Source organism: Chionomys nivalis, chromosome 3, assembly GCF_950005125.1.
Source record: "Chionomys nivalis chromosome 3, mChiNiv1.1, whole genome shotgun sequence".
Taxonomy (NCBI): Eukaryota; Metazoa; Chordata; class Mammalia; order Rodentia; family Cricetidae; genus Chionomys; species Chionomys nivalis.
Window position 1 is genome coordinate 3,820,376 of NC_080088.1, and position 20,754 is coordinate 3,841,129.

Genomic DNA, 20,754 nt, shown 5'->3' on the forward strand with positions numbered 1-20,754 from the left:
GCCGTGGTATGCTCCTTACACTACAGGGAGCCCACAACACTCAATGCCACTTCACGGACCAAGTCCACCTAGGGTGGGAGGGGGCTGAGATCCCAGTTCATTCTCTCACACACTCATACACACAGCGCTAGGAGTCACCTGACGATGACTCCCTGGACAAAGACACAGTAAGGCAAACACATGGCACCTGTGAGCTGACTTAGGCAACAGACAATAACCCTGCCGGCTGTCCGCAGCTTCCGCACTGGCTTTCAGATAGAGCAGGGCGTCAGGTATGAAAGCAGCCTTTACCTATGTAGTATTTCATTTCAGTGTCATGTTTGTTCATGAGCTCAAGCAGCCGCACTTCAATCTGGGCTTGATTCAGAAACGCTTTCTTGTTCTTTATGATCTTAATGGCAACCCATTCTTGTTCCACTCGATCATAGGCTTTTACAACCTACAAAAATAGAAAAGTAATCCTCAGTTTCATTAGTAACAATGTTACAAGTTTACATTTGTTTCTCCATACTGTGTATCTACTTAACTCTTCTTTAATTGTACATTCCTCTAATGTTTCTAATTCTAAGTAACAGGTGCTTCTACTCGGCAAGTGAAATCCTCCTTCAGAACTGAGTCTCCTCTTGTATCCCCTGACAGTGTCAGACAGTGACAGACCAGACAACTGCGACAAAACTAGAGCTGCTTCCTCCTTCAGAAACAACCCGATTCCTGACGAATACTGACTTTAATCTTTACTCTTTCTTACAACAAATGTATACATGTACTGTATATGAGTGTGTGCATATGTATGTGTGTATGTATGTATATATATATATATATAATTTTTTAAAAATAAGACAACTTACTCAACACTACTGTGTTTTTGTTGTTGCTGTTTGCTGTTGTTGAGATAGGGTCTCACTGTAAAACCGTGGCTAGCCTAGAGCTCCCTATGTAGACTAAGCTGGTGTCAAACTCACAGATCTCCCTGTCTATCTCTCCAGTTCTGGGTTTAAGGGCATGTACCACCACTTCCAGTCCAACTATTCTTTTATGTAGAAAAACATCTATATAATCCTAAGAATACATAAAAGGTTCTAATACTTCTCAGAAACCAACTTTCTAGTTCTAAATTAGTTTCTCATACATTAGAAGAATTAGTTTAAGACACCAGTAAAGTATGATGATGGGAATGTCATAATGAGAAGATGTCCTGGACCTGATTAATGCATCACACATTTGTAATATGATATACAGTCTGAGAGGCAATGGCTTTGGATATATTTGACCATATTCAAAAGGTCTGGAGTTGGAAAAATCTCAAAAGATGCCAGAGAGAAGACTGACCATCACTGGGTCAGGAAGCCTTGTCTCAGGAGGACTTTTGTGACAGATCTGCTTCAAGTCACACAGGAAGCAGAGATCCCAGTGTCCACATACATAGCTGGAGGCCACAGCATGTGAGTGCATTCTTCTATTCGATCTATGGCTGCTAAGGTGGACAATATACTTCTGTCCTTAGCACAATTTGACACACGAATGTTACTTCACTAGTTAAAAGAATATATTCTGCTTTCTCTCAAGGCTCAGAGAAGTAACGTCAGTATGTGCTTCTTTTTAAGACATGGTCTTATATACCCCAAGCTGGCTGCAAACTCACTGTCACAGAACATCAACTTAAACTCCTGATACCTCTGCCCTACCCCCCCGTTCTAGGATTGTAGACATGTGCCACCACACCCAGTTCTACAATTTGCTTGCTTGTTTTTAATCAACAAAGCAAAAACAAATTTCACAAAAAGCCATTTTGATCCCCATTTTATTGTACTCAGTAAAAAGTAGGCTTGAATTGCATGGAATTATCTAGCGAGATGAATGGCATGAACAATAAATCACATCTCTAACCAAAAGAGCTTAGTGACTCAGTGAGGTGGGAGAAGGGCCGGGTGGGAGTAGCCAGAGAGATAAGTTCAATAAGAGGCATATGTTCAATAAGAGGCTGTGACCCCAGCACTTAGGACACTCAAACAGGAAACAGCCTGCTACCTATGCAGACCGTTTCCAAAGACAAAAACAGTGAGGAGGGAGTGAGCAATCCTGGATGAGTACAATGTGACGAGGACAGGAGAATCCTAGGTGCAGAGAAGGGCAACAATAAACAGGGCCAGGTCCGCTTATTCGTTACCCCAAATAGAGTCCTTAGCGCACTAACTGCTGGAGTATGGAAAGAAAAAGGAATTCTGAAGCCCATATGCCTACATCCAAGCTTGGTGTGGTTAGACCGGCCAGGATATGCATTAAGCCCCAGCCCAGAGAGAGGAGAGTGTGTGCTATGCTGCCGCGGGGGGCTCTGCGCAGACAGAGGCACAAACTTTACAAGGAAGACCTGCTAGACTGAGCGCAGGGACAGAAGAGGTGACTCTGACTATCAACAGTTTAAATTTATCACTTTAGCCACCAGCTAAAAGTAAACAGCAACAAAAGAAACATTTATAAAAATAAAAGGGATTTTTAGGGCTGGAGAATTATGATCATCTAAATATTTTAAGTACATACTTTTCACATCAATTTATTACTATCAAAAGTGTGTTACTAAGAATATACTGTCATGATTCAATTTTAACTAATGAAATTAAGCTTTCTCTATTAAATTACCTGTCCAAATGAACCTTTGCCTATCAAGGAGTCAATTTCATAGCGATCCATCCACTTTTCTCCGTTCTTTACGATATAATCATAGTTATCATCATCGTAACCATCATTGTAAACCTTGCGCTCCTTCTTATGACTGGAATCGTCTCCCTGACCTTGTTGGTGTCTTCGTTTCTTTTTTGCATAGTAAACCTGAAATAAATACACACAGGGTTAACTGTAACTTAGGTCACTGTTGAGGATATGTTTGAAAAGTATGTTCCCAACAAATTAGTATAAAATTGATAAACAACTTTTTTTAATAAAAAATGCAAAACAAAGATTTTCTGCAGTTGAAAGCGAGAGAAATGTCCACAGTGAAATCCAATGCTGTACTGCAGATACCTTTTATAAATAAGAGGTATTAAGAGATTGGTCTAATATATCCCATTAACAGAGAATCAAAATCCCTCAAGTACGCTTTTGTTAATGTATGGTATAATTTATATACAGTAAGATCACACAGATTTTAGAAATACAATGAACTCCAAACGAAAGAAGTTTTTTTCCCTCTGACTTTCAATGTCTTTCATGCCTTCTTCTCCAGTTAATGCCAATTTGGTATTTAATCTTACAGCAAAAGATTTTTAAAATGAAAGTTTAAATATCAATGAATTGATGTTTTACTAAAGCCATCCAGTGTCAATGTCCAGAATAATCTAATGACCGATGAAAGTCACACATTCATTCTATCCACCACCTCCCTGCCAATCCCTTAAGCCTTTGTGGTCAATCACGAACTGAATTATTTTCTTGAACCTGAGTTTCTTACACTTTAGTTCTTAAAGCTCCTGGGATGACAACAATAATATCCCAAGAAATTGGTACCTTGATGCACTGTGACAAGACATCTGATAAACAAGCTTCAACAAAGATGCTATTAACAACAGTTTAACCGGGGATTGCTAACAATTCATCACGTTAACAAACTGACATTGATACACTGTGAGAAATAATGTCTCAGATATTTCCAGATAATCAAGGTGTAATAGACAAAATGTGTACAGAATCCCCCTCAGGAATGCCACCGAGGCTTTCTACTTTTCTCTTGGCACTCTGCAAAGCACTAGATGCACTGAACTGCTGTCACATTTCTACAGACCTAAGAACCCCTTTAGCAAAGTGGCTCCAGAGACAGCAGAAGATAAGCCTTCAGTGGGAAAGGCTCCAGTGGGGAAGCACGGCCTCTTCCTCACGGCTCTAAAATTCTCTTATCAGTTCTAAAACTAGAGTTGAGGCCAGAAGCAAATGGCAATCAAGGAGAAAAGGTCCAAACACCAGAAAATAATTTTTAGTGGCAACAAGCCAGGTTACAAGAAAAATAATTCAATGTGCTTTTAAAAAAAAAATCCTGTTTTTCAATGAAAGTTTTTGAATATCTTACCATGGAAAGACAGATAAAAGAACACACATAGCTCTGTAATCCCAACACTCAGCAGGTTGGGGCAGGAGGACTGTTTCGAATTCAAGACCAGCCTAGGCTACGGAGTGAGATCCTGCCTCATAAATAAGCAAACAAACAAGTAAGCAAACAAATAAATAGACAAGCAAGCAAACAAATAAATTTAGGGGGAATGCAAAAGACATGACAAAAATATAATTAGTTCAAATAAAGCAGGTCCTTTTAATGTTCAATACATCTCATATAAAGTCCTGGCATCAGGACCAAAGCAGAAATAAGTACATATAACAAAAATATTACATATATATGCATGTATTTTTCATATATATATGCATATATATATATATGAAAATTTAAGCAAAAGTCTACTCCATGCTTTTTCTAGTTGTTTGTTCCCCTCTCTTGCTCTGAGAAAAAGCTATAGAAATAATTCAGCATATGAAATATACTTTGGAAAGAGGAAGTCATCAACAGTGTTCTCATCTGCAGTTCTTGTTAATACATTTTATATAGTTGTAATTATGCTATCTATAAATCATTAACTTATTAAAATTCATAATACTCATATTACAATTATTAGAAATAAAATACATTTAGATGTCTAAAGAGGAAACAAAATACTTGTCCCCTGTTCTATTGAAAATATAAATGACACAGTAAATCAATACTCTTACCTCATTAATATGCTTATATGTTTTGATCAAGTCGACAGAAAGTTTTCTCAGAGGAGCAGTTGCTGGATCACGAAAGGTTTGGGGCATCCGCCTCTGTAACATGACAATGTCAGGCATCACCTTAAATAGACAGAAAGACTAGCAGTTTAACTACACTGCAGCTGTTAATACCCTTCACCATAATCTAGTCATTGTAACCCAGGAGAGGCCCTTCTTCTACCATAACCTGTCAAGCCTCTCTCAAAAACAACAAAAACACTATTAAACTATTAGACTATACACTCTCAAAGTTATTTCTTTTAGTTGGATTCTAAGGAAAACAACTTCTGAAGCAAATATATAAAATTAGAAGATACCACGCCAGACATCTATGATTGGATTCCATTCCCCTGAACAGTGAACTCCAGGTGTAGTCACGATCCTGGAGACATGCGATCCTGCCCACACGCCTACTCTTTAAAATATATGTATGCATGCATGCATGCATGCATGCATGTATGTATGTATGTATGTATGTATATACTGTATGTATGTATGTATGTATGTATGTATGTATGTATGTATGTATATACTATTGTCTGTGTGTATGTCTGCAGGCCAGAAGAGGGCACCAGACCTCATTACAGATGGTTGTGAGCCACCATGTGGTTGCCGGGAATTGAATTCAGAACCTTTGGAAGAGCAAGCAATGCTCTTACCACTGAGCCATCTCTCCAGCCCCTCCCCGCTCCATGCCTTCTCTACTCTACATTAGTCCTGGAGACTGCAATCCTGCTCACATGCCTTCTCTACTCTACATTAGTCCTAGGACCATTTCTGTTTCTGAATTATTTCTGAAGTCTGACTGGTTTACAACAGGCAGATAAAGACACACCTAGCCACTGAACTAGCCTACAGCTTCTAAACCAGCGGATTCCAATATTCCAGTGTTGGCTGCTGAAGAAGTACGGCTCTAACACCCCTGGATTCTACCCCTCTGATAAGTATCTACAAGACAGAAAACCAGACAAGCACACCAATGTCATGGAGTCCTTCTGCAAGCACCATGCTGCCGCCAGGTGCCATGCCTCAGTGAAGGAGTTCCTAAAGGGGCTCCCAGAAGTCAACAGACTCAAACACAATAACACTGGGCACCTACAGTGATGACCACTAGACTATTCTTATGTCACTGCTCAGTTCTTAGAGACCAGAAGATAACAAAAAAGACTCTCTCAAAGGTCAGCAGCTTGGAAGGCTCATGAAATTGTCTGGAGTCCCGGTTAGCTGTGGACAGAACTGGAAACAAGTACCACCCCATTACAGAGTCTGTGCATTACCTTCCTGCAAAGGCTTTCCCCTGCCTGCAGAACCGTGGAGGCCAAGAGATATCACCATCTCTAGCTGGCCTGGAACTCGCCAATTACAGTATACTGGCTGGGCAGGGAGCCCCAGGGATCCCTGTGTCTCAGCCTCCCCAACACTGGAACTACATGCACATAGCACCATTTTCTATGAAAAAGCCAGGAATGAGGTGAGGGCCTTAGCTTACAAGGTAGGTACATTACTGACACCATTTCCCAGGCCCCGCATGCTCAAATTCCTAAAACTGCTATCCAAATGGCAAATTCACTGAATTGAGTGACTGATCATCTCTTTTGGTTCCAATAAGGTAACCTAGCAGCAGTTACTCTAACTATTCATCTGAAGTATCTTTGTAATTAACAAGACTTAAAATAATTTTCTAAATGCTTTATTCCTTAAAATATAAACAGGCAAAACTCAAAGAATGCCATTCCTTGCGGACTTATACTGACAGACATACTAGTATATCAATTCTTTCATGTGAGTTAATGCTATAAGCATTTAAAGTAATGAAAAAGTTTTAGTTAACAGTTCTTCCTTCCCTTTTTAATGTAAGTTTCATGAAAGAGGCCCTTTCCTGTACTAATGCAATGCAACCTCGATGATAAAAATGACTGAAACAGTCCACTACTGCTGTATGTAAAAGTTAGTATTATAGCAAAACCAATTCAACATCAAACAGTAAAATGACACTATCAGCAACTATTTACTGAAAATTATTTTAAGCATGCATATTTTGTTATGTATCTTCTAAGAAAAGGTACTATTTCTGTCACCATTTATACAGGAGAACACCAAGTATGCCCCAACAAGCTGGCCAGGGTCCTAGAGCAAGCACAGCTAAACAAGGGCAATACCAACAGCCTGACAAGTGAAGGAAAGAGCACAAGTCCTCAGCCCTACACAGAGCATTACAGGCAACTAAGGATGCTGACAGCAGGAGGGACAGTCCTCCCCAGGGAAGAGAACACCAACTGCTTATCCGATACCAAACGGCCAGCCCTGAAAACATACATGCAAGTAGCAGTATACAGACTGAGCAGGTAGATTTAGAAATCAACACTTCACTTAAAAAATATTTTTAGGGGCTGGAGAGGTGGCTCAGTGGTTAAGAGCATTGCCTGCTCTTCCAAAGGTCCTGAGTTCAGTTCCCAGCAACCACATGGTGGCTCACAACCATCTGTAATGAGGTCTGGTGCCCTCTTCTGGCCTGCAGACATACACAGAGACAGAATATTGTATACATAATAAATAAATATTTTTTAAAAAAATATTTTTATTCCATTCATTTTAGATTTAGTCCCATTTTCATCCATAAGAAAGCAGAACACTATTTTCTGCCTGTGTGCTGTTCTCAGAGTGATCAATGAAGGAATAATACTTAAACCCACCTCCAGCGCACTAGAGTTCAAAAACACCAATAGATGCTTTGAGAGTTAGACGAGCCCAGAGACCAGGGTTCCAGTGAGAGCCATACTCGTTCTGCATTCACGTTTATTTGCTTCTCATTTTTAAACTATTTTTCAAGTAGAAACTTTTATATTTATACTCAACATATGCATGAGAAAAACTAATGACCAGGAATAGGATCTAAGTCAGCTCCTCTCAATCCAAGCGCTTGGGCAGTGAGTCTCACTTAGAAGACACTGATAAGCAACGAAAATCACATTATGAAATTTAAACAAGACAACAGTTGGAAAATACATAAGAAGGTCTAGAAAAAGGTCCTGGTTTTACATTCAAGAACCTCTCAGATATGAGGTGTCCCTGTGCTTCTAACTCAAGTCCTCCAAGCAGATCTAGAGCCAACTCCATGAGCCCATCACACATATTCCTTGGCAAGTGACACCACATCGGTCCTAAGGAAGATACCTTCTCCTAAAGACTGACTCGTAGATTCGGAAACTTGTGGACTTTGAAAAAATACTTGACTATCACTTAACATCTTTTATTTGTGTGTAGCCCTAGCTGTCTTGGAACTCACTATGTAGACAAGGCCAAACTCAAACGCAAAGATCTGCTAGCCTCTGCCTCCATGTGCTGGGATCAGAAGTGTGCCCACCACACTGCCTCTACTTAGTAGTCTGTTTACATCACATGGACCTTTAAAAATGTTTTATGTCTTCAATCAGAAATATTAAGCAAATTATCTTTAAGTGACTTAAAGATATTAGCTGAATACAAAAATAGATACTCTGGCTATCTAAATTATCAACAAGATATCAATTATTTTAAAGGAATTTTCCCCGGCTCCCTATGAACAGCAGCTGTTCTACATCCCAGAGTGTGTATCTAAAGGAAGCAAGTGGAGCTGGACTCGGACGTCCACCCCTCCCCCCACACACACACACACAGAAGTCTGAGCACACCGCGGCTTCAGTGCACACTGAGGTGGACGTCCCCCAACTCACACACACACACACAGAGAGAGAAGTCTGAGCACACCGCGGCTTCAGTGCACACTGAGGTGGACGTCCCCCAACTCACACACACACACACACACAGAGAAGTCTGAGCACACCGCGGCTTCAGTGCACACTGAGGTGGACGTCCCCCAACTCACACACACACACAGAGAAGTCTGAGCACACCGCGTCTTCAGTGCACACTGCAGGTGGACGTCCCCCAACTCACACACACACACACAGAGAAGTCTGAGCACACCGCGTCTTCAGTGCATACTGCAGGTGAACTCATGTGCTCTGGACTTACTCCATTCTTGCTGCTTCCCTCTGGTACATGATCAAGAGCTTTCGAAACTTAAATATTCTGATGAACCGCTTCAATTCTCAAGCCCAGGCCTAACTTCTGAATCAACTGAATGAAACAAAGTCTAAGCCCCACCACCATGCTGTTTCACATACTCTACGCTTTGCTAATATAGGGAGAGGCTACTGGCAACAGACACCTATAACGTAGACACTCAACCAAAGCCAACTACTCATGAAGTCCAAACATTACTCAATTAAAGAAAGCACTTTTCAACTAATCCGGTATAAAAAACACTTGTCATTCCTTACTTCCTATACTAAGAAATCTGAATAAAGCAAAGGCCAACTAAAATCCTAAATCCATTAATAGCAATCAAGTTCCTTACTCACCACAGTGAGAAAATAAACTACCTCACAACCACAGCCTGTGAGAAGATTCCCCCCAAACAGTAATTAACGTAGCTAATTCAAACATTTAAAATATACCTACATATATGCATACAGTATGTTTGGAGATTTCAGCATTCTTTTATAGCCTCAAATTTATGAGAAACTGCTGGGACTGTAGTCTGAATATTTGAACAGTATGCTTAATATTCCCACATCCTTTGAGTGTTAAGGATTTTTGCCTATAACTTTATAAATGTATATAAAAGCTGTTTATAACATAAAATCACAGCATAAATTTGTTATGATTCTCAGTTTCCTATGCCTTTCTTAAATTAACCATTATCTTTCCATAAATATAAATTTTATTTTTTTTAAAGTTTTAAATCTCTTCCTGAGAAATAATTTCCCTTCTTTTCCAGAATGAGAAGCTGTAGCTGTGTTTCCGAGTATCTTTCGATAAGGTGAAAACACATGCTGGGGTGGGAGACCCACAAACGTAAACACGCTGCTACACGTCATGCTTTGTCTACCAAGGCTTTGTCTACCTTGGTAGGCTTCCATTAGCAGGGAAAACTGAAGGCATTTTGCCATTTTACTGATCTAGCATTTTCAAAGGTATAAGCTATAATTTCAACATCATTTCTGACAATTAATGAAATTACCTGGTTAGTTAGAGGTTGCTGAATCTGGTCAGAATATGATAAGGCAGGAACCTGCTGGTCACTGAAGTTTGGCTGGCGACGGTCACTGTACTGATGTGAGTGGGGCATCTGTCCAGCCATCTGAAGGCCAGCAGCATGGAATGAAAAGGACGGTGCAAGCCGAACAGATGAAGGTTTGCATGCTGAAGTCTCTCCTCCTGGAACAGACAAGGGAATGGTTAAAAGGAGCCCTATCCTAATGTGTGTGGCATCTGATGTAGCTCAGACACGTCAACTAGTACTTTAGGACATCCAATATTAGTAAAAACCTTTGTAACAACCAACAGGCGTAGTCATTCAACGTTAATAGCTATAAGTTAAATATGGTATAAAGTACAGATTAAAATTAATATAAATTTCTTTTGAGAAAATCTCTTTTAAACTTTTTATAGCAAACAGTAACAACTTAAAAAATATTACATTTATTTGTTTACTTTTAAAAAATGTTGTGAGTTTATGTGCAGGAGTTCACACATGCCATGTCACAGTGCACACATGGAGGACAGAGGGCAGCCTGCAGTAGTCAGCTCCTCTCCTTGTACCAGATAAGTCTTAGGGATCAGACTCAGGTCATCAGATTTGGCCACAAGTGCCTTTATCCACTGAGATACCTCACTGGTCCAAAAGTAACAACTTCCAAAACTTATTTTCGCATATGAAATTCTTAATACTTAAGAACCCTACAGTGTGGATTCTTGAGAAGAGTCTTGCCAATTAACTAGTTCCCCAGAACAAATCTGAAGGCCAAGTGCTAACAATGAGCACCCCGGCTGGGTGCCCAAGAGCTGAGCAAACAGCTACTCAACACCTAACTGAATTAATCTGCAGATGTGAGACCCCTAGATTTCCCAACACTGTCCTGACAAAACAGACCTGGCAAGCTCGAGGAGGGAAGAAAGTCAGAGGTCACCATGATTATAATAATATCCACAGCAGAAAAGGATCACTGATGGCCAGGCTTTAAAAAGAAAAAAAAAAAGGTTTCCTATCTCCAGCCAAGTTTGTTACTAGAAAAGGCAGATTTAAAGCCCTGATCAATCAGTCCTGCGTCTCCTCTACCCTGAGTGCCCAGTGCTCACCAGACCACACTACCCAGGGAAGGACACAACAGAAGCAGAAACTAAGCCAGGCTACAAGTGTGAAGGCTCAGTTTTACCACACACCTCTAAGAGCCTTGCGTGTAGTTTTGAGGTAACAGTGACTACCTGACAAGGGTGCCCTGAAGGGTAAGTGCTCAGAGCAACTCCAGGAACTTGCAAATGGCCAAATAAGATCAGCCATTAGAGCACTGTCAAGCACTCTAACTTTACTGTGACGGCGTAAAGGCCATGTGGGCAGACAATGGGCAACCGGTAGACCATAACACCTCTAACTGAACACTAACGAAGTCTGCAAACTCAAATAAGCTCCAGTCCCAGAACTTAGGTCTGCTTCTCCTTTCCACCACACAAAAGTGTCGCCCTGAACAAACTCTGGAGTCACAAGAGAGAGGTCCCCCTCACAATTCACCTCATTAGCAGCCCCAGTCTGTGGGCTCCTGTCCCACAGAACACTCCTACCAGCACATCATCCCATGTGATCACAAACCAGTTCCTACTGGCTGCGTCTTTACTCAGCCTGTGCGCACCTCTGCACTGTCAAACAGGGCCCTCTCTAAGACCAGGGCTCAGACTGCCCTCCCATCACCTGTCTCTGGTACTGTTCTTAGAGTAGCCTGTGCACAGTGCATGGTGCAGCTTCTAGTGACAACACAGTGCAAACAAGTCAAGTGACAGCAAACCGTGTTAGGTGGAAACAGAACATTTTATAAACTTTCCATTTTTCAGTCAATTTAATTCAATGGAGAAACTACTCAGTTAAGGAAAAACATCTGAACAAGACAGCAGCCATGTCTATAACAGCAAAAATTCAGAATTCTATTTGTCAAATCGTACGGAGGAGGGCTTTAATCTACATGCTAAAAGGAACGTGTAGCAACAGAATATAAGTAAACTAGAGGTCCTTAATAAAGAGAAATTAATAATGGTAATATGATCAAGGTTGTAATGACAAATTACGTGACCATTCAGGACCATAGTTTTGCCAATTCCTAGACCCATTTAAGGTTAAGTCTAAATGAGAAGCCACTGTTCTTGCTATCAATGCTATGGTGTTACTATGCTGCTACCCTCACACCCCACAGACGATCCTTTCCAGAGGACTGTACTTTCCAACCATCTCTGACGCTGGTCAAATGGTAGTTATGGATATGCACAACTAGGATAGAGCCTGAATTACTGCCAGTTGATGTCAACACTATCTTAAACAGACCTACAGGATAATGAGCTGCTTTTGTCATTTTTAAAGAGCTGTGCTAGTCCGGCCCTCAGGAGGCAGAGCTCAAGATCAGCCTGGTTCACACAGCAAGTTTTCCAGTCAGCCAGTGATTAAAATATCTATAAATAAATGAACGGATAAATAAGTAAATAGGTGGAAAGTTGTTCTCTAGCCAATAGCAGTAGCAGATGATGCAAAAAATAAGTCGCATCTGACCATACAGACACCAGAGGCTCCCAATATACTTACTTGCCTGTCAGTTACCTGCTTTGGGTTTTTGCTGCTTTGTTGTGTTGGTTGGTTGGTTGGTTGGTTTTCAAAGACAGCATTTCTCTGTGTGGCCCTGGCTGACCTTGAACTCAGATCTGCCTGAGTGCTGAGATTAGAGGCACGCCACAGGCTGCTTTGGTTCTTAAAGATGCAAGTGAGTGGGAGGTGGTGTCTGTGTGCTCTGGGTGTTTTCCTGTACAGAAGTGTTGCAGTGCTGCATATCAGGTGGTCAAGTTCCTGATACTCTTTTTACAATCTGCCACAGGCCATCAATGAGTGCAGATTTACAATGAACAAAAGTTTTTCTCTTCTGGGATTGTCAACTTTTGTGGTGGTTTGTACACGGGGATACTTGACGGGTGTACTTGATATGCTCAATCTACTTCATATGCAATTCTGTGCATGAATGTCAGAAGTCAGGTTGTTCATTTCCTCCCATGAGGTATGCACTCACTTCTTTCCTACAAACTCCAAGCAGACATGTTGCGGGAGGTCCTTCCACTCCTCCAGCCAATAGCGGCTGAGATACCAGCCCATTGGGGCGTGGTCTCTCTCCCTTTAAAAAAGCGGCTACTTCCCTCCTCGCTCTCTCTTTACTTCCTGCTCTGGTTCCAGCGACTAGACTTCTTCCTGATTGCACAGAGGGCTGTTGTCTGGGACGGTGATCTGTAAGTTTTTTCCCCTTTAAATAAATACCACCCTATTAATCATAATTCCAAACTGGTGTGGGATTGTTTATGACTTACGCCATCACAGACAAGCCAAAGCAGACGTTTCTCTCAGTCTGACCCTGAATGACACAAACTACCACGTATGTGTTCTTCCCAAAGTCTCTAACTTCCATTTACACTCAAATGTTAACTTAAAAGTAGACACAGCTCATCTTTTAGCAGAGATGATGTAATCATGAAGAACTAGATTTAAGCATACAAAATTGTTGGTATTTAGCTTCCTTTGGGATCTAAAGTAACAATTTTGTATGGTTCACCCAATACCTACCATATTACAAATGATCCTTATGCCATTAAACTAACAAACAACTACAATATTTCAGCCTAAAAGTAAACAATATATACTGGCATATCAAATGATATAGTTACCTAATAAACTTGCACCATTTAATTCTCCAATCATTATCTGAACTGTGCGAACTGGTTTTACCACAGAAGCATGTTTTAACTTTCAAAAACCCATTAAAATTAACAGCTCGAAAACTAAACGTTTCTCAATGTGTTTTAGGGAGAGCAACAGTGGCCGGGGAGCGTATCCCTAGAGAGACAACACTGGCTGGACAGACGAGTCCATCGGCAGACTGCTGGAGCTGGTGTGTGACACACTCAGCACTGCAGACCAAGAAAAGAGCAAACTAAAAGCCTGAGAAAGGCCTGAGGAAATGTGACAAGAACACTTAACCCTGGCCTCTGCTACAACTAGTCTCAAGGTCCCTGGTCTAGAGAACACCACATTCAACCCCTGGACAGGTGTCACTACTACTGCTGTGCAGATACAAGACTAGTGACTGCACTGCTCTGTTCTAGATTGAAGAGGAACAGCCAACCTAAGAACAATACTAAGGAACAAATAAATGAAAATAGTTGGAGTTCATCGAAATGAGAGCACTCAACTATGGAAACTCTGAAGCTAAGGTCTGACACAGAAACACCAGGAGAGGTCAGCTTTGCATGGGAGTAAACCTACTAGATTCCCTAGCAGTAAGAAACGGGTGTTAGAGGAACAGCCAGCTGTGTTCTAAATGGCTACAAACAGTGGGACTGGAGAAAAAGGGCTGCACACCCATGAGTGGCTCTGCTGACTGTGCCCCTGGGCACAGCCTGTACTCACTAAGAACTCTCACAGGGACTGAATCTGATCATAGGGCAGGAGAGTGAAAGGAGTGACTCTGGACTGAAGCTCGGGGGTCAGGCCACAGCCTTCAGACACAGGAGTCTCCACTCGCCCTTCACAGCCCAAGAGTGCAGTGTCTCACTCTGTGGCTGCTGGAGTTAGATAAATCTATTTTAAGATTAAACCACACATCAACTGTGGCTTTGCTGAATCTGATGATAAGGGCTATTTAATAAAAGTGACCTTACATTAAGGGCATATGAACCAATATATGTTGCTACATGATTCATAACCACACACATATCCATACACACATGCAAACATCTTCACCTATTAGACATACTATTCAGTTATGCATAAAAGCAATGAAATTATCTGTATGATATTAAGTAAGTGCTTGTGTTTATTAGTATGCAACAGTAATGAAATCAGTATATCAAGCTGTTAGTAACAATGGGATAGGATAAAAGCCTATCATCTCAGACTTTCATATCTGACCACTTTAAAGTCCCTGCTACCAGACTGCCTCATTCATGGTAAATGACTACAGAACTGGCCAAGACATGAAATAACTGGTTTTCAGCCATGTTAGAGACGTCTGTGTTCACGGAGGGAAAGGAAGCCAGACTCTAGTAGACTCTGCAGTGCTGCCACACCGTATGGAAAGAGATGGGAATGAGTGGTCACCTAACTCTCAATTATAGCTAAGCTACACAGAAGAGCCCATACTGTTAGTTAGGCAACAAAATCTATCAGAACACTGTGAGCTAAATAATCATCAAGGCCTGCACAGACCGGTATGACATTGTATTCCAACCAACTCCAGTGACTAAACCAAGATAAACAACCAGAGATCCAACAGAAGCCAGAAGACCAAACATGTTAGGTTCAAGGTTCGCCTAGTTCTATTCTAAAACAAAGGCTTGACCTTCTTAACACAGACAGAAAAACAAATCTCAAAGGATGAAGGCACATTAAATACTCAAGAAAGACACCAAGATCTAGATGCTCTACGACACGGCACATACACTGTGGCATCAATCAAATCCATCAAGCCAGAAAACCCAGGAAGTGTGGACATTCATTAACCAGAAATAATAAAACTCAAACACAAAAGCTGCTACTCTAAGTAAACAGCGAATCTTACTAGAGAAGTGCAACCTATAAAAGGAACCACATGAAAATTCTAGAAACAAAGATCAGTGAATATTAAACAAACAAACAAACAAACAAACAGAGACTTGTCAAATTCAGAAGTACAAAGAGTAATGGGAAAAGCAAGGCCAAAGCATTTAAACATCCAATCAAATCACTGAAAATCCACAAAATAGTCAGATGATTTTACACACAGGCAAACCACTGACTTATGAAAACCATGCCCCATCTAAAGAAAGGACAATCAAAGAAAGAGACCTTCAGCCTAGAAATCTATCTCTAGTGAAAATATCCTCATAAAAATGTCAGCAAAGTAATTTTTCAGTCAATGAAAGAATTTGTCAATATTAAATCTGCACTCAAAATAAAAAAAAATTCAGAGAAGTTCATGGAAGGAAAATGACTACAGACAGAAACTAAGATCCACACAGAAAAATTAAGCACAACAGAAAAAAAAAAGTAAAAATACTTCTAAAAGACAACTGTGGCAACAAAAGTAACATACTGTGAGCTCCCTGCACCTATAAAATCACATGGATGGCAGTCCCAGCACAAGGAGACAGGGCAAGGGGAAGCGCCCCCAGGGCAGCTGAGCAGTGTGTATAGAAAGCCCCAGAACAACTGACGCGGACAGCTGGGCCACAGAAGGACAGAGAAGAATCACAGAGAATAGTCTTCACAGTAGGAGGCCAGCATACAAATGTCTACATTTAATTTACTGCATACTTCACATGGGCTTATCTCGGGAGCACTATACTACCCTAAAAGCTCAACTACAGAAAAATGTATTTAACCTCAGAGCAAAAGGACCTTTACCTCCAATCAGAGGTAAACTAGCTCCTTATTGCTGAAATAGGAAGCCCAAGAACTTAATTCTTTTTTTTTTTTTTTTTTTTTTTTTTTAAATTTTCGAGACAGGGTTTCTCCGTAGCTTTTTGGTTCCTGTCCTGGAACTAGCTCTTGTAGACCAGGCTGGCCTCGAACTCACAGAGATCCGCCTGCCTCTGCCTCCCAAGTGCTGGGATTAAAGGCGTGCGCCACCACCGCCCGGCAAGAACTTAATTCTTAATAGAACATGGAGTATGAAAAATATTAAAATAATCCCTGAAGAGATAGCTGCTAAGTGTCGTAATTATTGCACTGTTATAACTCACATATAAAATTTGTATTCTAATGCCCTAAAATTTTTTAAGCATTCTTTTTTTTTATTATTTCTTATGTATACAACATTCTGCCTCCATGTATGCCCACACGCCAGAAGAGGGCACCAGATCTCATTACAGATGGTTGTGAGCCACCATGTGGTTGCTGGGAATTGAACTCAGGACCTCTGAAAGAGCAGCCAGTGCTCTCAACCATTGAGCCATCTCTCCAGCTCCCCTAAAATTTTCTTTAAATGGCAAAAATATAAAGGAGGTAATACCTCCTGGCATTTATAGATCTTAACAGCATTACATAGTCCAAGTGGAGAAGACAAATTTTTCTGATGGTACCTATACTTATAAAACATTAAGAAATAAAGCCATCTAAAATTCTTTACCCCTTTTAGGAGTCACCAAGTTGCTCTGAGCCCACTAGGAACAAGGAGGTGGAGAAACTTGAGAATCAAAGACAGGTAAATAAAAGTATGTCTGTTGTGTCTAAAGATAAAGTCTGAGGTGAGAAGAAGCTCTAAAGAGGGGGGCTTGTGCCTGGCAGCGGTAGCACACGCCTTTAATCACAGCAGTGGCAGAGGCAGGCAGACCCTGGAATTTGATGCCAACCAGATCTATTGAGTGGGTGAGTTGGGGGGGGGGGGTCAGGATTATGCAGAAAAACCTGCCCGAAAGAAAGAAAGAAAGAAAGAAAGAAAGAAAGAAAGAAAGAAAGAAAGAAAGAAAGAAAGAAAGAAAGAAAGAAAGGAGGAGGAGGAGGGGAGGAAGGGGAGGAGGGAGAAGAAGGGGAAGGGGAGGAGGGGAAAGAAGGGAAGGAAGGAGGGGAGGGGAAGGAGGGGGAGGGGGGAGGAGGAGGAGGAGGAGGAGGAGGAGGAGGAGGAGGAGGAGGAGGAGGAGGAGGAGGAGGAGGCCCACCAAATAGAATGACCAGAGGTCTGTGACTGGTCTGGGGGCTGCTGCTCTGCCCTGCACAGGTGCCGCTCTAATGCAGTGACTGTTCTGATGTATGTTGTGTGCCAGCACCTCTCCTGGCCTTCCTGAATGTGGGGCCCCAGGGATGAGGACAGCCACGGACGGAAGTTCCTAAGTATTCACCACCTAATAGATAGTAAATAAAAAAACAGTATGGTAGAATCTGCCACTAAGAGATTTAGCAATGCCGGTATAAAACTGAAGACCCTCTATATGTTAACAAGTAAGGCTGACAGTTATTAAATTAATTACAACAAAACTTTTGAAAACCTCAATACTAATGCTTTACTAGAAACACTTCTCCCCCCAAAAAAAAACACAATGCAATTGAAAAATGGATACTTATACAATCACGTTTTAAGTATGAAGCAAATGTAGTAAGAAAACAGTTAAATTTCATGAGTGGTTTATGATCCTCAGTGGCTTAACTAAGCACTCAGTCTAAGGCACCCAAGAAATTAGGGATACTATTTTTCACATGCCGTCTATTTCCTAACTGAGAAGAGCTTACCCACCTTTTGGTGGCAAATAGCATGATCATTTCTGGGGGAAGCTTAACGTTAGTTATGTAGCTGAGAGCCCTAAAGGAATAATCCAGGGTTTCTCTGAACAGACCACAGCTGCTGAAACAGTCCGTTCCCAGCAGAGTTCCAGCACAGAGCACAATGCTGCACCCATGGAGGTCTGACCAAAACCACGCCCCTAAAAATGCCTAACATCTATAAACACTTTTAAGGATGAACGGTGTTTGCAACATTCCAATTTCCAGAGAACAATGGTGGCTGGTCCAGTAGCATCCAAGTTAATAGTATAAAAAATGAGGCAATAACAGGGGTCCTCATAAGCTAACCAATATTTAAAAGTCCAACTTCTCACAAATATGTAAGGAATTGTACAAAAATTCCTTTTTCTTCAAACTGATACACTATACTGGCTATAATTAAATAACCCTAAAAAACGATCTTATAAAGGACTGCCCATCAGAGCAGATGGTAAGACAACTTCTGGCATTTCAATGGGATGGCCCAGTCTTGATTTCTGAACTGTTCTTCATACATCTTTTTTTATTGTTTTTATTGAGTTATGTATTTTTCTCTGCTCCCTCCTTTCCTCTCCCCTCCTCTTCTACCCTCCCCTCCCCCAAAGTCCCCAAGCTCCAATTTACTCAGGAGATCTTATCTTTTTCTACTTCCCATGTAGATTAGAACCATGTATGTCTCTCTTAGGGTCCTCTTTGTTGCCTAGGTTCTCTGGGATTGTGATTTGTAGGCTAGTGTTTCTTTGCTTTATGTCTAAAAGTCCCTTATGAGTGAGTACATGTGATATCTGTCTTTCTGGGTCAGGGTTACCTCACTCAACATGTTTTCTAGCTCCATCTATTTGCCCACAAATTTCAATATGTCATTATTTTTTTCTGTTGTGTAGTATTCCATTGTATAAATGTGCCACATTTTCCTTAACCATTCTTCAGTCGAGGTGCATTTAGGTTGTTTCCAGGTTCTGCCTATGACAAACAAAGCTGCTGTGAACATAGTCCTTCATACTTCTACCTGTGCAGTCACCTGAGATAGGATTAAAAACAGTTGGTGGCACATCAAGTGCTTAAACGTCAGCCAAAGTGACAGAAGTATGTCAAGTGCATTTTACAAAAACAGCCCTTCCCATTTCACTCTGGTGATGGGATCTTCATTCTCTTCTCCTAGATCAGAGTCATGTGTGGAGCAGCTAAAGGGTGAACCCACAACAATCGAGACAGAGTCATGTGTAGAGCAGCTAAGGGTGAACCGACAACAATCCAGACAGCTTAACTGTAGCACTCCAGCTGCTCACAAAACCGTCCCGGGCCTGCTCTTCATAGCTCAGATGCCTTTTAAACTGGAAAGTTTAGCATGTACATAAAAAAGGCAAACAAAAACCTTAGTCCCACAAGTCCATCACTATACAGAAATCAGTGTGAGAAGGCTCAGACACTGGAGCAAGATGACAAGTCAGACTCTCCCGGGGACAACAAAACAACTCATCACCACACTCAATGGAAATTGAGCACTCCCTTATAACATGCCACAGATAGGAACTAACACTATCTAATATGCAGAGGAGACAAAGGATAATCCATGAACATTAAAAGAAACATTTTAATGCCAAGATTCCAAGTTAATTCATTTTATCAAAACTTCAAATAATAGCAAAATGCTACTTTTATCCAAAAATGTTAAACAATGATGTGCATGTATGTATGTACACACACATACCGTAACACATGCAAACATACATGCATATAAACTTCCTCTCCTCCATGCCCTGAGTTTCTCTTCAGATCTGACACCCATAACTTCACAAGGCTTTACAACACATGAACGGGATCTTACAACATATCCTAGAGATGGTCAAGTGCAGAGACAAAGCCATCTAAAAAGGCAAAGGTTGACTGGTTAGCTGGTTTTTCCTCAGCAGAAAAGAATTTAAAACAGAAAAAGACAACTAGAACTAAATACAGTAGAGCCCCTCAACAACCACAGTTAAAGCAGACTTTCAACTGCACTCCAACAATCTGCATAAGAACACCTAGAAGACATGACTAAGCTTTGGGCAGAGTCTCTGCTTTAAGCCTTCCTCTGCCTTCTAAAGCAAGCTCAGCAAAAGAAAAAAAAAACTTTAAAAAAGAAAGAAAAGAGCCAGGCGGCAGTGGCACATGCCTTTAATCCCAGCACTTGGGAGAGAGACAGGTGAATCTCTGTGAGTTCGAGGCCAGTCTTGATAAAGAGAGCAAGTTCCAGGACAGCTAGGGATACACAGAGAAACCCTGTTTCATTAAAATAAAAAATAAAAAGAAAAGAAAGGAAAGAAAACTTTTCCCTTTCCTATCTAAAGGATAAACAGGGGGCCTTCAACATACTCCTCTTTTTTAGTTCTAGTTAAACAGCTGTTAAATAAACAAGATATTTTTAAGACAGTTAAGTACTTATAGCTTAACATTTAAAATTATCCAATGAGGGAATCATTTGGCTTAATGATTTCAATTAAAACACTGTGTATTACAGAATTTCCATCACAACCCATTCAAAAAACAAGATATTTACCTGAACAAAGATACTTAAAAGTTAATCATGAGTGGTATGTGCCTTTAATCCAGCACTTGGGAGACAGAAA

General features: G+C 40.9%; 1 protein-coding gene across 2 annotated transcripts in view; it reads right to left on the bottom strand.

Moving 5' to 3' along the window:
• Positions 1-20,754, bottom strand: part of Dyrk1a (dual specificity tyrosine phosphorylation regulated kinase 1A) — a 121,708-nt gene that overhangs the window by 25,466 nt on the left and 75,488 nt on the right. The window contains exons 3-6 of one of the 2 annotated variants that reach the window (XM_057764568.1): positions 9,854-10,050; positions 4,750-4,869; positions 2,638-2,826; positions 292-439 (exon numbers count right to left, since the gene is read on the bottom strand). In XM_057764568.1, the coding sequence (XP_057620551.1) occupies positions 292-439; positions 2,638-2,826; positions 4,750-4,869; positions 9,854-10,050 (654 nt within the window). The remainder of the gene's footprint in view (positions 1-291; positions 440-2,637; positions 2,827-4,749; positions 4,870-9,853; positions 10,051-20,754) is intronic. The other variant, XM_057764569.1, reaches the window with a different exon arrangement.